This window comes from Rhinolophus hipposideros, assembly GCF_964194185.1.
Source record: "Rhinolophus hipposideros genome assembly, chromosome: 23".
Classification (NCBI taxonomy): domain Eukaryota; kingdom Metazoa; phylum Chordata; class Mammalia; order Chiroptera; family Rhinolophidae; genus Rhinolophus; species Rhinolophus hipposideros.
The window spans coordinates 11,016,425-11,034,151 of record NC_138069.1 but is presented as its reverse complement, the minus strand read 5'-3'; the positions used below and the strand labels follow the sequence as shown (position 1 = coordinate 11,034,151).

The 17,727-nt window shown below is 41.5% G+C and overlaps 1 protein-coding gene and 1 long non-coding RNA gene across 4 annotated transcripts in view; one reads left to right on the top strand and one right to left on the bottom strand.

Annotated features, from left to right (window-relative positions):
• LOC308491470 overlaps nt 1-2,640 on the bottom strand; it is a 33,035-nt gene extending 30,395 nt beyond the window's left edge. Inside the window, exons 1-2 of the long non-coding RNA XR_013992357.1 lie at nt 2,526-2,640; nt 225-384 (exon numbers count right to left, since the gene is read on the bottom strand). This is a non-coding gene — a long non-coding RNA (uncharacterized lncRNA). The remainder of the gene's footprint in view (nt 1-224; nt 385-2,525) is intronic.
• SKP1 (S-phase kinase associated protein 1) lies at nt 1,738-17,727 on the top strand. Of its 3 annotated transcripts, none has more exons than XM_081035154.1 (6): nt 1,738-1,994; nt 5,786-5,882; nt 11,236-11,309; nt 14,581-14,724; nt 16,098-16,238; nt 16,847-17,727. In XM_081035154.1, exons 2-6 carry the CDS (start codon nt 5,786-5,788, stop codon nt 16,880-16,882), a joined length of 492 nt encoding a protein of 163 aa, XP_080891280.1. In that variant the 5' UTR covers nt 1,738-1,994; the 3' UTR covers nt 16,883-17,727. The 3 variants fall into 3 exon arrangements, with proteins under 3 accessions (XP_080891280.1, XP_080891278.1, XP_080891279.1); XM_081035152.1 differs by lacking the exon at nt 1,738-1,994 and adding an exon at nt 2,891-3,067; XM_081035153.1 differs by lacking the exon at nt 1,738-1,994 and adding an exon at nt 2,969-3,609.

The window sequence follows — 17,727 nt, the reverse complement described above, 5'->3', positions numbered from 1 at the left end:
AAAAAACTTTTCTTGCTCTTAAAAACTTTGGGTTTCAAGAGTCCATTTTGCAAATCAGGATCCAAGAATTTGACTCATTTTCTTTGCATTCAGCCCTCTCTCCTCTGGAGTAATAAGGTGGTCTGGTTTTAGGTGAAAGGCTTAGCGTTTGGCAAAAAGGAGGAAGGTGAGGCTCAGAGAGAAATAACTTGCCCAAGATCACATGACAGAGTCACTGTGCTTACCACTGTATCTATCAGGAGAGCAAGACTGAGAAAGTTGACACAGCAGCAGAGTGCAGCCAAGAGATCTGTGACGGTATTACTTCTTAGCTTACATGCTGTCCTATGGCTGGAACACACATCGAGTCCAGACTCCAAAGTCTGTCCCATCGGTAGTAGGTGCCTGAAAAAGGGAGTGTGAACTGAATCCTGGGGAGCAAAGTCCCATTTTAGATGCACTGAGAGGGCTGGTCCTCATAGGAATCCTCCTGTGAACCTTTCACTGCGAAAGAAACTGTTTACAAAGGAAGATCATCTCTGAAATGAATTCACCATAAAAACCGATTTTCCCACCTGGATTGCTTGAACCCAAGGCCTTTAGGTTTCCTGGAGGTAGTAGGCCCAGAACAGGTGTAAATCAGAAAATATTCCTGGCATTGGAAGAATGGGGCTAAAATTCAATATCTGGGCTGTGGTGGCAGAAGAATAGCTGGGGTTGGAACCTCAGCCCTGCTCTGCAAGGGCTGTGACACTGGAAAAGTCCCTTCTCTTTGGTTTTATTTCCTTCCTCTGTAGAACAAGGAGTTTTTATTATGTGGTGTGTGGGGTGATTGAAGTAAGGAAGACACCGCAGCCTTTTCAGACCCAGCTCTGGAACCAGAGGAACGCCTTTCCCCCCTACCCCTCACACCAAAGGGACTGTGTGGGGGCCAGTCCTTTCTGACATGGGCTGGTGATTATGGTTAATGAAGGGGGGTGTGTGGTCCCTAGCCTACACCCGATGGTCCTGCAACTGCCTTGTCCTTCCTGGGTGGAGTGTCTGAAGGAGGTAGGGTTGATTCAGAAAGAGAGGAACTAAACAAGTCACCTGTAACAGACACTGCAGGCCCTTTCTTAGCAGTGATTCATCACTGAGTCCCTACTACAGAGGTTTTTCAGCTTCCCCTGGGCTTAAGAATCCCTTGGAGACTTGTTTAAAAAGGCCGAAAAACCTGCCCCCTTACCCTGGGGAGTCTGATTCATTAGATCAAGAGTTGACTAAAGAATCTGCATTTTTCTTATTATTCTTATTATTCTGACACCGATTTAGTTTTTGAAGTAGAAACATTTTTGACATAGGTAGTACATTAATAGGGATTGAAATCCAAAAGGCAGGAAAGGATATAAAGTGAAAAATCACCCCAGCCCGACCCCACACTCACCTAGTTCCCCTCCCCTGAGGCAAACAATGTGTGTATCAGTCTTGAGACAATCTATGCGTATACTACTATGTATGAGTAAATAAGATCTGCACGTTAAAAACAAGCATCTCTTGGGTGATTCTACTACTGGAGGTCCCCAGACAAATTTGGAAAAACATACAGCTACTGTAGGTCAGGCCCCGTGCTGGGTCTTTGGGCTAGATGTGTGACCCGGCACAGCCCAGGCCTGCTTAAGATGCGCAACCGGAGTTTACCAGGTGCCACTGTGTGCGCCACGCGCAGAGGGGGCCCCAGCGCTCCAGCCGGCCTTGCCTAGACCTGAAGCTCGAGCTGCTGAGGGCAGGGCCGTGTTACGGAAAAAAGGAGGAGAGCTGCAGGCCCTTTCATCTTCCTGTCATCAGCTGTGGCACCTGGCAGACACCGGATACCACAGCTTGCAGACAAAGACCTGGTAACCCAAGAAGCTGCCTGGCCTCCCTGCCCAGTCCCATCCCAGAAAAGCTGTAGGCCTCTGATTTCTGTAAGGGGCCCTGTGTGGAAGCGTCTTTTGTGTCGCTGGCGTCAGGAATCCCATCACGTGCCTGTGGGTTAGGTGAGCCGGGCGCCTTGGTCTCCTAGGGAGGGGTGGCAATGTCCCCTGAGCAGAACAGGGTACAGGCGGGTAAAGGCCCTGACCGGGTGCGGGGGCGATTTTCGGACCAACCGCCTTCCCTTAGAGGTGGCCTCCGCCGACGGGCCCCGTGACAGCGTTCCGGGGGCGCCCCACACACGAGCTCTGTCCCGCCTGCCCCCGGCTGGCCGGCTCCCTGCGAGTCCCCGGGCCCGCGCCTCGCGCGCACGGGGCTCAACACACGCCTGCCGAACGACTTGGGGTTCCCCTGCCACAATAGTTATTTCAGGCCTGGCAGCGTCTTCGGAAATCGGTGGTAAGAAAGATGGGAGTAAGGATCCCACCCTGGCCCTCTCTGCCACTGAACCGTCGGGAACCTGTTCCTTCACATCGAGAGGAGGAGGGGTAATGTCATGGGTTATGGCGGACGGTGAGCTAACTCATGTTGGGTTCAGTGGAGGACGATGGGGCCCTGAGGAGACTCTGGGAGCAGTGACTGCAAAACCCACCTACCTTCTTTTTTGAGCCCCAATACACCGGCCCGTAACGGGAGCCGCAGCCCCTCCCAGGACCACCCCCGAGCTGCGCGCACGCACCAGCAGTTTCCAGGCTTCTCAGGACTGGGGTCTTTAATGTGGCTGAGGACGGCCCCTGCCTGAAGGACCCTGGCAGGCCGCGGAGTACCCCACCCATCCGATACCCCGCTCCCTAGGAGAACCGCAAGCCGCTCTTTCGAGGGTGGCGGTAAAAATGAAGTCCCTCCCCCGCCCCGCGTGCCCGCCGCCCCTCCGCCCGGCCCCGCCCCGCCGGCGCGCTGGGCCCGCCTCCCCGCCTTTTCCTCCGCCCGCCGTCAGGCGAACTCCGCGGCCAGCCTCGCCGGCTCTGTGACGTCACGGGCCCCGGGGTCCTCGGCGCCTGCGCCGCTCCTATAAAGGCCGCCGCCGCGCCGCGCCGCCGGAGTGGCCTTGTTCTCTACCTTTTCCCCTTCCTGTGTCTGCCGACGCCGCCCCGCTCTCGTCAGCCTCCGGCCCGCTGTCTCGTTGAGACCGAGCATCGTGAGTAGCCGCTCGCCGAGGTTGAATGGGTGGTGGCGCCGCGAATCGCCCGCTGAGTGGCCGCACCGCTGCGGCTCTGACCTGCCCGAGGCGGGAGGCTCCTGGGCCTGGGCCTCAGGCCCGGGGGAACCCGTTTCTGACCCGGTTCTCTGGGAGCTGCCGGCGGGCCCCGTTCTCTCACCCCTCCCGTCGACTCGGCGAGGCCTCTTGTGGCCGCGCGTCGTCACGACTCCCTTCGGGCGCCCGGGCGGGCGGGCGTGGGCCTTCTCAGCGCAGCGCCAGCGTCGGCGGCGCGGGGCCTCCCCTGGCGTGGAGCCCGTGGGCCCCGGGGACCCAGAGTGGGGGTGGCGCCGGGGTTTTAGCGGGAGGTCCCCTGGCTGTCGTGAGCACGGGTGCGTCTGTGTTTGTCTTGGTGTCGGAGGCAGCGTGGCGGCGGTAGTGCCGGGGATTTTGAATCTGGCTCCCATCGCCTTTCCCTCGTCTCCGGCGCCACTCGTCAGTCCTCGGTTCTCGGTCACTGAGCTGGGGCCGAAGCTCTGCAGGTAGCCGCCCGCTCCTTCTGAGTATTTCTGTCATTTTGCCCCAGGCTGGCTGTGCCGAAACAACGGTGGTAATGGCAGATGCCATCGTGTAGTGTGGTGTGACGTTCCGGGGCCCTAACTCGGGAAAACGGAACTCCAGGTGTCCTGCTTGGGTTCTCTTTTCTGGACACTTAAGGTTGGGGTTTTGGGGTCATGAATTTTTTATCAGAGCGTCACCATAGAATGTATCTGTGTCATAGAGCAGCGCAGGCTTCTCCACTGCCTGCTAAAAGGTGTCAGAACTTCGGGGCACTTGCAACACAGGTTGTTTTTTTCTTTATGGTGTTGATAGAATCCCCTTCATGCCAGCCACGGAGGGTGATTTAATTTCCAAGTCCAGGAGTCTATAAAGAATCGAAGGAATGGTCTTGGAAGCATGTCAGTCACAATTTTCGTCCATTGCTCCCTAAAAATTTTGCGCGGAATTCCAGCTGTACAACCCTAAAAAAGGTTCTTTTGGAATATTAAGTTTAGGGTTACAAAGTGCATCAAATTACAGATGAGCCGATTGCCTCCCTGCTAGTTAATAAGATCTCAACTCCCTGAAGAGTAACCTAATACACAAATTTAACTATGACTAAGCAGATCTTGCTATTTATTGAGTTTGAAAGAAATATGAAATGGTCGTCTTGCTTAAAGGTAATTTTATCACCTGCATTGCCGGACTTGTGACTCTGGAATGTTCATTCCAGTACTGTGGAGCATCAAAAGAACAGAATATTTTGTGATTCAAAGTTGGGCTCACATTAAAATATTTGTTTTGCGAATATCTTTTGCTACTGCCTTGTCATGGGGAAGGTCCTCTGCTCTGGGCCCTCTGCGTTATTGGCAAGCACTGGACAACATGGAGAGGCAGGCATATTTCTGAACTGAAAAGTGAAATTCGATTCTTTCCAACCGTAGATGAATGAAAGCAGGATATTTCAACCCCAAGTTTTAAAACACAGCTTTACCTTTTTGCTTCCTTTCCCTAACAGCTTGTCTGTTGGGGAATGGAGATCATTGTCTGGGAAAAGCTGAATGAATATTTTAACTGATTTAATGAGTTTTAAGTCTAAAATAGGTGCCATGGATATTTTAAATGCCAAATGCTCCACTTTGAAGTTAATAGTGGCATCACAGGATTATGAATAACTCAGGAGCACGGGCCTTTAAAATCTATACTTGAAATTTGAAAAGGTTTTGAATTAACCTTTTTAGTCCCGTATTGCTGCCCTACCCGCCCCCCTCAACCTCCCCAAGAATCTGAAGATGGTTAAGAAGTTGCTGGTTTAGAACTGTTAAGTTTAAAGAGGTGTTTTTGTTTTTTCCAGAACTCAGGTCCTTTGAAGTTAATTGCTTAATTAACTTTTATATAAGAGGTGTCTTTTTGCCAATGATTCATAATTGATCTGAGTTAATAAATACATTTTTGGAGCAAGTAATAGGTTATTACTATGAGAATTTTGGCAGAAGATCATAAACTTGGACACCTGGACAGTCAGTAATGAAAGATAAAAAGGACTCTGAAATTTCAGTTCCTTATTTGGTTTAGGGAATTAGATTGGCATCTGCTGCTTCTTAAATCTTTTATTTTCTGGTATGTGGTCTTGCATTGATCCAACCATAAATAAGTACATCCTGATCTTCTCTTTGGATCGGAACTCAATTTTCACTGGTAGGTCTTAGTAGGAGAAAATTATTATCTTATTTGATAGCTTTGTTTTTTTGGGACTGATCTCCCTTGGGTTTGCAGGTGGCAAATTGTGGCAGTTAACTGTTCAAATGGGAGTAGTCAGTATTCAGTGAGAGCAGAAAGGCAGGCAAAAAGAGTAAATAAGTCCCTTTTACATATATTTTGCACCAAAAGTATGGAATGTAACTCTTAAATATATACCAGTAATGAGTTCAGTAGGGCAGACCTTAAAAGCTTCTGTTTCTAGGAATTATACTTTGAAAAAATGTTATAAGAATACTTCTTTGCTAGTTAGCCTGTGAATAACCATTTACAATGTTTTACAGGCTATATGCTACAGGTCCTTAGGATTTTATAGTTTATTAACTATAACTTATAGAGGGCTTCTAACAGACTGTTATAGAAATGCCATATAGAACTAATCTCTTAAATTTCAAATTCAATATAATTCCTTTTTTTTAGATGCCTTCGATTAAGTTGCAGAGTTCTGATGGAGAGATATTTGAAGTTGATGTTGAAATTGCCAAACAATCTGTGACTATCAAGACCATGTTGGAAGGTAAGTTTATTTAAAAACATGGGTCAGGGTAAAGGGGAAGAAATAAGCAGTTTGAGATAACCTGTGAACATCAACTTTATACAAGTAAAGCGCTCAAGAGTATGAAGGGGTGAAATTTACCTTTTTTTCATTTGAAATATTAATTGCATTTTTTTATACAGGCCATCCTTTTTTCATTGTCTGAATTAATGAAGTTTTTTTCCTTATTAAATAAATAAGACCATAAGCTAATATTAAAATGATTTCCAAGCTTCAGACAATGGCCAATTTCTGTTTCAAGTAGAATTAGATTCACCATTTCTAATGACAAAAATTAAGCCTTTGGAAAGGAGATCGCTTCTATATGTAGCTAAATAGAGCACCTTGTTTTAACAGAGGGAGTAAACTGAGTAGATTGTAAACTGAGTAGATATCTGTTTTTTTTAACCAAGTTTTCCCTTTTGTCTATTTTGTCATTCCTCTGAAACTGCTGCAAAGTGTACGTGCAGCACAACAAAGAAGTAAGGTACAAAAACAGGCTCTTAAACAATTTGCACCTTTTACTAGTTACCATTGATCTTTTATTATTATCAGTGGGCTGGTGGACATAAATAGTGTATGGAGACATACAAATCAGTTTCTAGAATTGGTAAAAAAAAAAAAAGGCCCTAAAACAAAAAACTTTGTAAGAATGTTCTTCAGTCCTCAAATATCAAATGTTTTTATGTAGGGAAGATCTATAGCTTATAGATATTTTAGTGATACTTAAGAGTTATGTGCCAAGCACTAGCTACGGAGGTGTGATAGAAAAATGCAGTAAATGCTTAAATGAAAAAAGTTATTACAGTAAAAGGCACATTGTTTTTAATCCTCCTCAAAATACTCCCCCTTGCTTTGAACATTTACCTCATCATTCTTGCCACTTTCTGAAGCCGTTCTGGAAGTCCTCTTTCGTGAGTGTCTTTACTTCATCCTCCATCATGACAATGCTCCGTGTCACACACCACTTACAATACAGCAGTTTCTGTCAAATCAAAACATTACGGTGTGTTCTCGTCCACCCTATTCACCGCATCAGGCACCGTGTAACTTCTGGCTCTTCCCCAAAGTCAAAATGATTCTGGACATCGAGGCAGCGCAACTCCAGACACTCCCGAAAGAGGACTTCCAGCTCTGCTTCAGAAAGTGGCAAGAACGATGGCATAAGTGTTTGAAGCAAGGGGGCGTATTTTGAGAGGAATTAATGGCAATGTGTTTTTCACTGTAATAAATTTTTTTTAGGTTTAAACATTCACTGTATTTTTTAATCATACCTCGTATATATGCCGGTGAAAAGTTAAGTGAGAAGTGATCTTTGCCCTTGAAGGATTTACAAACTAGAAATACAGACAGCAAGGAAGGCAAGCTGTCACGTGGTATAATTACCGCGTTAATAAAGGTGTGTGCCAAGTGGCGCTGTGGGAGCATCTTGGCAGATGTTACTCTTCAGGCTTGTTGAGAGATTGCAGTGCGTAGTCCTAATGAGGGGATATTTCAAATCTAGTGGAATTAGGATGTTTTGGGAGATCATCCTGAGGTAGAGAGGACTAGAGAAAAGTAAGATTGAAGTTGTTAGTTGGGGTTTTTGGGTGGAATGAGATTGTGATGCTGTAGTTGGTAGAGAATGGGTAAAGAATGGGTTTGAGAAGAATGGAAAGAGAATGGCTTTCAGCTTAAACATGTGGTTTGTGTTTGAGATCCCTTCAAAAGCTCTTTGTAACAGTCTATAGGCAGTTGACTATGTGGGTCTTGGTCCCTGAGTTGTAGACTCCTGAAGATAAATAGACTTAACTTTGTATGGTGGGTTCTGAGAATATACATCTATGGAAGTAAATGAGGTTGGCAGGTGGCCCTATTGGGGCAGGAGTGTAGAAGTCAGAAGTGGAGAGTCAGTGGAGTAGGATTGGTGGAAGCCAAGGGAAGAGGGAGGCATTTTGAGGTGACCAAAGTGATTATCACATTTATATGCTGCAGACTGGTCACTTAGGATTTCACAGTTAATAATTTAGGGGACTTCAAGCAGCAGATATTAGGTGTGGTAGAAGCAGAAGCTGAATTGCAGAGAGTGTGTCTCCTGTTTTCGTAGTTTGCTGACAGAGGCTAAACATATAATTCTTTTTGGTAATTAATACCAATCATGTGGCACTTGCAGTCCTGTATCCTGGTAACTTACGTAGGTCATTTCTATTAAGTTGTAAACCACTTGGTACATCCCACAGTCACTGTTCGTTCATCAAGTACCTGTTGAATGAAGAACTATGGTATGGTCACTTATAAAAGAGTGTGAAAGCAATCCAAGTGTCCCTAAAGGCAGGTGAGTAAGGCTTTATCTAGAAGATTTAGAAACTGATAGCACAATTGCTGCCTGAATACTTGCTTTGGCAATGAAAGTGTTCTTTATTTCTTAGTAGGTGCCTGGCACACTAATCTGTCCTGTGCTGCTTCAAAGAAGCATTTGCCAATGTAAGAACATAGGGCTTTTTGAAGGTTTTCCACACCAACTTTGATCACTTAATCAAGTGGACTGATAGACAGCAACAGTTAAATGATTCATTTCCTCCACAGCATTTGGGTCTTATCTTAAGTACCAATGGTTTATACAGAATTTTAGCCTCTTGAGAACTGGAGTCTATTGAATTTGGCAACTTACTGCTTTCTTTGTTTTGCATCTGCAGTATCTCTAGTTATGGTGCGTGTGTGTGTGTGTGTGTGTGTGTGTGACTGTGTGTGACTTAGAAAACACAAATAAAACCCTAATAGGACAATCAGAAGTGGAAATCTTGGCTTGTGTACACGTGGCTTGACTGATTTGTTCAGGTCCAGGGTGTGGTATCAGGATACAGGTGTCTTTCCGAAGTCCTTGAAACTAAATAGCTTAAAGGAACAACTGTTGTACATTCAGCCTAAAAGAAAAAAGAAAAAGAAAAAGAAAATCCTTAGTTTAAATGCTAGAGGAGTAATCCTTTACAACCATAAGGCACTTATGTTTAATGTGACTTAAGCCTTCTTCCAAATAACATTTGGATCTAAATAAACTGGTCTTTTGTATTATGTTTCCTCTAAATCTTCCCCAAACCCAAGTATTTTGCATAGTGTAACTTTTTTCTCTCCCCTGTGATTAAAAATATCTCATTACTAGTACAGGAAAACATAAGTAAGTGGGTTGATCGAAGTTGAGATATTACCATTTTATAGTTTTACTCTAGGCAAGAGGTGGGATCAGGGTAAGGCCTTGGTGGGAAGGAGGGAGACAGGTGACTCCATCCATACTGGAAAATAAGATACTTTTTGAATCTATACTCCATTGAAGCTGCATGTTAAGTTCATTGACCTCCATGTTGTCAGGTGTATCATCTGTTCCATTTTTTATCTAGACCTGTTGACATCTTTTGAGAGTTGATCATTCTCTTCTACTTTTGGCTTCCAGGATACTTATTAGTTACCTCACAGCCTTCTGTCTCCCTGTCTTTAAAGCCTGCAGTTCCCCAGGGCTTGCTTAATCATTAGACCTCTTCACTGTTCATCTCCTCGGTCATTTCCTTGGTCATCTCATCTAGACTCATAGTGTTACAAATCACCTATACACCAATTCCCAAACTTACCTACAGTTCTGATCTCTTCTTTTGATTTTTAGATTTGCATGTTTAACCGCTTGGTTTATCTTTCAATATCTAATTGATATATCAAACTTAGGAAACTAGAGTTCTTGATTCCCTGCCCTCCAAAATCACAGTTCTCTGACAGCCTTCCCCTGTTTCGATTAGTGGCAGCTCCATCCATCTTGTTCCTCATGTCATAAACCTTAGTCTTCCCTGACTCTTTTCACATTCTACTTCCCATCTGTTGGCAGGCCATATTGCCTCTGTCTTCAAAGTGCATATAGAATTGGGCTGTTTCTTTCCTCTTCCATAGCTATAAACCTTGTCTAGGCCACCATCTCGTACCTGGATTATTGCTAGCCCCATAATTGGTTTCCCTCTTTATCCCCTGCTCTCTACCATCTCTTCCTAATACAGTAGCCAAAATGCAGAAGGACCTATTACTATTGGCCCCATTATTGATCTTATCTGTCTGTTCACCCTTGCTAATCCTACTCTAGCAACACTAGGTTCCTTAGTGTTTTTAGAATATGCCAGACACTCCTGTTAGAAGGCATTTGCATTTGCCATTTCCTCTGCTTATGTATTCTCTCCTCTTTGAATATTTCACTAAAATGCTACCTTCGCATTGAGGCACCCTGATCAACTCTATCTAAAATTGCCACAGTTCTCCCCATCCTTCTGTATTCCTTCCTGACTCTCCACGGCCTAGGATAGTACCTGGATATATCAAGGACTCAAATGTTTGACTCAACACTGACCATGTCAGTATAACTGATAGTCTGCTACAGTCAGTGGAGCACTGTAGTAACTTTTGATCTCCACTCTTGGTACATGTTGACTTAACTATTACGTAACTTTCTTTGGCAGCTCTTTGTAGCCTTGTAGAAACTGAAGGACAGGCCCATTTGGTTTGAAAAAATATTATTTAGAATCTTTAACAATGGATTTTTATCTTAAGTTTTATGTTTGGAGTTCATCAACTACTATGAGAATCTGGAAGTTAGGCCTTTTTACCAGAAAAACCTGTAGATTCAAAATTCTAGGTGATATGTATGTGATGAGTAACAGGAAAGGGTATATGCCCGGATACTAAGTCTCAACCCACATTCTTTAACTCCCCTAGACATAATATTGTTAACAGTTCCTTATGTATCTTTCTGGAGCGTTTGTAAATAGAAATATATAAGTATATCCCATTTTTGTTCAGATAACATTTTTTTTATACCTGGCTTTAAAAAACTTTAATCTTGAAATTATACAAGTATGTGTGGAACTGCCTGCTTTGTTTTCGTCAGTGGCTGCATGATCTGTTGTGTGAGGTTCTGTTACTTGTAATGTACTTTGTCATTGTCTTATTGTTCTAAATGCAATCCATCTAGAGAGTTTAGTATAAAGAATAAGGATAAAGGTCCGGCTTTATTTTTTTCCAAATGGCTGCCCAGTCATCTTAATTACACTTATTAAATCATTTTTCTCACAATTACCAACTCTTTGATACTATATTCCTACATTTGTCTACTCAAAACTTTATCTAATTTTGGATGATTCATGGACTTGTTAGGAACCACCAATTTTTAAATGCTATTAAAAGAACTAAACTCAATAAAGTACTTTTTATGTAGTCCTTCAGACAACATGTCTTGCAAGTTACTTGTTTGAGAAATAGCCTGGTTGGTATAAATTGTTAATAATGGAGTTAGGAAATAATGGCAGCTCTCTTCTGGTTTTCCTAGATTTGGGAATGGATGATGAAGGCGATGATGACCCAGTTCCTCTACCGAATGTTAATGCAGCGATATTAAAAAAGGTAAGGTAGCAAGCTGTATACTTAACATGTATTTTTTTCACATAACAACATCCTGGTGATCTTTCTGTATTGATATAGAGATAGCTTCCTTTTTAAAGAAAGAAACAAAACTCTACGTAGTATAATTAGGACTCTAAATGTTTGTTGTAGTTTATTTAACCAGGCTCTGTGAATATTTGAATTGTCTAGTCTTTTTCATTAACACATTTAAATTACTGAAATATAATAGTATGTGCTTAGCAAAAAGGACATGTTTTTGTATTGTTTGTCCACTGAATGGGTGTGGCTCAAAAGGAGCTTGAGAACAAGAGATGTACTTCTGTTTTTATTTTTTCAGTTGATCACCTTACTTTGTGTCTAAGCATACGCAGCTCTCCACATTGAATAGGATTTTAGTAGTTCAGGGCACCTGGCTCCTTACCAGAGCCAGCTATTTCAGTTGGATTCTCATCTGAAAAAACAGCAACCAGTTTCCACATTGGGGAGAAAACTGGCTAGAGATGGAATGGTTGACTCCAGTTGGCCCTTTCCTAAAGGGTTTTTCAGAGGTCATTGACCACGTACAGTTTCATCTTATGCTTTCTTTTGACCCTGGTATGAGATGCAACTGCATTACATGTTTCTATACTCTTGCCACGATTGGCATTTTACCAGTCTGTTTAATTGCCCTAGACTTACGCGATTCTTCCTCTAAGCCTAAACATTTTTTATATGTGTTATTTGCCATTTATATTTTCTGCATTGTCAGTTTTCCTTTGCCCATATTTCTAATGTGCTTTTTTTTTAATTGTGGTAAGATATACACAACATAAAATGTACCATTTGAAGTGTACAATTCAGTGTCCTAAATGAAGTACATTTACTTAATGTTGTGCAATCACCACCATTAACCATCTCCAGAACTGAAGGTATTCTGGAGATCTTTTCATCATCTCATGCTAAAACTATGTGCCCATTAAATAATAAACTCCCCACTACCCCCGCCCTCCAGTCCCTTGTAACCACTATTCTGTTTTCTGTCTCTGAATTTGACTATTCTGAGTACCTCATGTAAATGGGATCATACAATATTTGTCCTTTTTTGTCTGTCTTGAAAGGGGAACAGGACTTCATTGGGGAAAGTGTGTACTTCCAGGACTCTTTTCCAAGTCAAGTTGTCCTTTCAGTCTTAGTTGTGGAGGGCGCAGCTCAGCTCGAGGTCCAGTTGCCGTTGTTAGTTGCAGGGGGCGCAGCCCACCATTCCCTGCAGGAGTCGGACCGGCAACCTTGTGGTTGAGAGTCCACTGGCCCATGTGGGAATCGAACCGGCAGCCCTCAGAGTCAGGAACACGGAGCTTCAACCGCCTGAGCCACCCGGCTGGCCCCTAAGATGAACTTTTTATAGGAGTTTTATATATAAGAGCTTCTACCAGTTTCTTTGTCTCGTGTCAATTCATAGTATTTTATGGCTTCAAAACGTTATGTTTTATCTAGTTAGTGCTGCTTTCTGGCTGCTGGGTGTTGTCTTGCAATTAACATTCTATTTTATAGTACTAATGTAAAATGCTTCTCAAAGGACTATGGCTTGCAACCATTCAAGTACCAGGCAATTCCCTCCTCCCCCTTTCTTCCGCCTCCTCCTCAGGCAATTTTTAGGTGAGGGAGGTACAGCAATGAACCAAAGAGACAAAATCTCTGCCCTTAAAGAGTTTACATTCTAAAGATGTGGGGGAAACGTACAACTTAAAGAATATGTGAGATGGAAGAGCTGTGACGTAAAAGTGGGTTGGTAGGTGGAGAGTTAATTATTTTAAAGAGAAAGATGGTCAGGAAATGCCTTACTGAGAGGATGATCTTTGAACAAAGACTGTGTGGGGGAAGAGAATTCTGGCTGTAGGAGCAAGTGTATTGACTCTTAAGACAAGCTCATGCCCTACCTTTTGAGGCGGCTAGAGCATAGTGAACAAGCAGAGATAGTAAAGAAGGTCAGAGCTGATGGTCTGGGTGATATAGGGCCACTTCTGAGAATTATTCTTTTTAACCTATTTTGCACTATTACGAATATTTAAAGGAAGTGTATTGAATAATCACATGATCCCAAAACTAAAAAGATATGAAATTTCATCTCTCATCTGACCAGAAACCTCCATAAATAATAATCAGCATTAATTTCTGACATATCCTTGTGAGTTTTTTCATGCCTACATAAACAAATATTAATTGCTGTTTCTTTATTACACAACTGGAATACTTCTTAACAGGCTCTTGTTTATTTCATTAAAGCCCCTTTATGCTTGGCTTTTCCTTCTAGAAATAGTTCTTTCCCCTTTTTTTGCATCCTGGAGGTATAATTCCTTGGCTCTGCCATTGTCTCTCAGCATTGTTAGTAACCCCCAACGTTATACTATGAAAAAATTTTTATCATGCAGAAGAGTTGAATTATATAGCAAACAACGTTTTACCTACTACCTACATTGTACAACTTAACACTTTTGTTGTTGATTTTGGTCTTTGTGATGGGACACATAGACCAGCTGATCAGCTTCCTGACACTTTAACTATAATGTATTCAGTCCCCTAGTAAGAGAATATTTGAGCTTTTTCTGCCTTGGTATTACATTGAATAGTCTTGTGCATGTGTCTGGGTATTTAGAATTGTTTGGTCATAATGTATGTACATCCTCAGCTTCACTAGATAGTACTAGATTACTTTTCACAGGAGTTACTCTGATTTACACTCACCAGTGGAAGAGTTTGTTACCCTCACACTATTGCCAATAATTTGTTGGTTTTTAAGATTAATTAATTATTTGGTAGTCTAAAGTAGTTGCATCTGACCATAGTGTTAGTTTTGCATCTAATGATGCTGAGCATTTCTTCCAATTTGACTATTTGGATTTCTTATGTAAATTGCCTGTTTATAGCTTTAGTTTATTTCTTTGTAGTGATTTTTAATTCTATAGGGTAATCCATTGCTGGTTGTACATGTTGTAGGTATTTTCCAGTCCTTGTCCTGTCTGACTTGATGTATCTTTTTGCACAGGAGCTTTTTAATGTGGTCAAATATAGTAATCTGTCTACAGGGTTCACTGTTATCTAAGATCTTCCACTGTCTAGAGTTGTGAAGATTCAAGCTTCATTTTTGCTTTTCAAGCTTGGCTACTAACTTGATTATTCAGGTCAACTTCTAGCTACTTCTTAGCTCGGTGTAGGAATAACCTGGTCCCAGCCCTGGAATGAGTACCGTGTGAATAAAATGCCACAGAGGAATGAATTTTTATTGTTATTGTAGGTCATTCAGTGGTGCACCCACCACAAGGATGACCCTCCACCTCCTGAAGATGATGAGAACAAAGAAAAGCGAACGGATGATATCCCTGTTTGGGACCAAGAATTCCTGAAAGTTGACCAAGGAACACTTTTTGAGCTTATTCTGGTATGTTTTTAATGCATACTATAAGATTTCTCTAGTTCAGAGCCTTTAGCACTGCTTATAGAGTTAAATTTATTAAATTCATTAATATTGAACTTTAACACTCTATGAACTCAAATTGCAGTGCTGTATTTAAATCTACGTATCAATAATCACATTAAATGTAAATGGTCTAAATACCACAATTAAAAGGTAGAGATTGTCACATTGGATAAATAAAGCAAGACCACTATACTGTCTACAAAAAGTTCACTTTAAATATAATGACAGAATTAGGTTTAAAGGGTGGAAAAATATATATTATGCTAACATTAATTAGAAGAAAACTGGAGTGACTATATTATAAAGTAGATTTCAGAGGAAAGAATATCACCAGGATTAAAGAGGGGCATTGCATAATGATAAAGGTATCAGTTCATTATTAAGTTTATCTGCCTAAAAGCAGAACTTCCAAAAAGTTAAACAGAAAAAACAATAGAACTCAAAGGATAATAGATAAGCAAATCCACAATGATAGTTATAAATTTCAACACCTGTCTCTAAATAATTGATAAAACAAGTGGACAGAGAAATCAGTAAGGATATAGAAGACCTGATTATGTTTGAAAACCGAGGTACCACTGTATGTGTTTTCTGATCATAAATTGCTACTTTAGCAATCAGTAACAGAAAGCTATCTGGAAAATCTGCAGATATTTAAAAACTTAACACCTTCTCAGTAACCGTCGAGTCAAAGAAGAAATTAAAATTAGTATTTTGAACTGAGTGGAATTAAACGCAACACATGAAAATCTGTGAGATGTAGCTATAGTAGTATTAGAAAGGAATTGATAACTAAACACATTGGAAAAGAAGAAAAGTCTCAAATCAGTCATCTAAGCTTTTACCTTAAGAAACTATCAGAAGATGAAATTAAACGTGAAGCGAATGGTAAAGAGCAGAAATCAATAGAAAACATGAAAACAGAAAAATCAAAGAAACCAAACGCTGAATTTTTCAGAAGATCAATAAAAGGTAATGCTATAACTGCTTATGTTTGAATTCTTTAAATATTTTTGTCAGGATTTGGCATGTGCTTGTGTACACACACACACACACACACACACACACACACACAGAGCAGTAGTGGCCATTCTTTAACATTTGAGGTAGTGTCTATAGTTTGCTTAAGGCAGCACAAGGTTTCCGTATTATAGAGCTATAACAAAGGACGTACAGATATCTTTCAGAGAACAACTTGTACGGTTAATTCTTCTCCATGTATTTCTTAAAATTAACTAGCATTTTAAGTTTAATTAGATATGGATTGTCAGTCACTAACTTTGAATTTAGTTTAAAACATCAAGTATACTTTAATGAAAACAATCACTTTACAGGCTGCAAACTACTTAGACATCAAAGGTTTGCTTGATGTTACATGCAAGACTGTTGCCAATATGATCAAGGGGAAAACTCCTGAGGAGATTCGCAAGACCTTCAATATCAAAAATGACTTTACTGAAGAAGAGGAAGCCCAGGTAGGTAGTAGCTGCCCACAGCTTGTTCTTGATCACGTGTTTAAAAGAGAATAAAACCTTAACATGACAGGAAAAGAAGTGCCTGTATCAAGGAGTCTTGACTTTACTTGAGGTATAATAGGTACCTTTTGTATCCCGAAAATATTCTTTTATTTAGAGATGGGTCTGTCTCTGTGAGTCTAAACACTTAAATGATACTGCTTTTTTATAAGCTTAAGAACAATTAGTTTTCAACCAAAGGTGCTCTTTGATACTTCTTAGCAGTTACTAGCTTTGTCACCTGGTACCTTACATGTAAGCCATAAGTAACTTCAGAAAAGCAGGCCCTATGGTGGTTGTATGCTAGGGTACTTCAGAGCAATTTAGTGAATGGGGAAGAAAGGAATGACTAGGTCAGAATGATTTGGTTGACACAGCTACAGCTGAAATAATGTAAATGAACTATTTCAATTGGCTCTGTTGGCTCTGGTGACTGAAGCTGTAATTGCCCCACTTGCTTTGCGTTTTTTCCAGTTCTCCATCTGACCCACCTCATAGGTTATTGAATTATTAGGTAGCAGTCTTGGGAAAGACTCCTTAAGGTACTTCCTTATGTCCATCTCTTCTAGGTACGCAAAGAGAACCAGTGGTGTGAAGAGAAGTGAAAAGTTGTGCCTGACACTGTAACACTGTAAGGATTGTTCCAAATACTAGTTGCACTGCTCTGTTTATAATTGTTAATATTAGATAAACAGTAGACAAATGCAGCAGCAAATCAACTGTATTAGCAGAATGTTGTCCTCATTGCATGTGTAGTGTGGGTACAGATTCCAAACCTATGGCTGAGTTTCTTCCAGTATGATCAAAAGTTTCTTTTTCCTTTGCTCTGAATAAAACTGAACTGTGGGTTCGCTATAGAAAGTGGCATTTTGGGCTTTCCCTCTTTCTGTAAAACGATTTCTGCCTAGTTTGTTGTCCAGTTAACTTTAGTTTAGTGACCTTTTAAAAGTTGGCATTGTAAATAAAACAACTTGCAAAAGTTTTCTGAAATAGAATTAACAACGTATTATCTTTATTCATGAGTTTGGAAGCTGGAAAAAGCCTTCTTGAGGTAAATGTTCTGACTGGGGGTTATTAGGATGTCATCCGACTTCCTGGAGTCAGGGAGCACCACTGGTATTGGTTAGCCCATATGTAGTAGGACTCCCTTAATTGGATCTGAGGACTTGTTTTTGCATTTTTAATTCAGCTTTGAATATATTGGCTAGAGACTTAGTTACTACTCAGTTTGTGGTTTAGGGGGAAATATAACTAGACAGTTAGCTTTTCAATTAAAAAAAGACAACCCTTGTGGTATGTCATCTTTTTATAATCAGTGATCCCATGTGGGGAAAACTATTTACACTACTTGCATGTAAAGAAAATTTAACTTTTAACATTAACGTGTTGCAAAACCCAGAAAGCATCCATCATGAATGCAAGATACTTTCAATAAAAAGTAAGTTACATA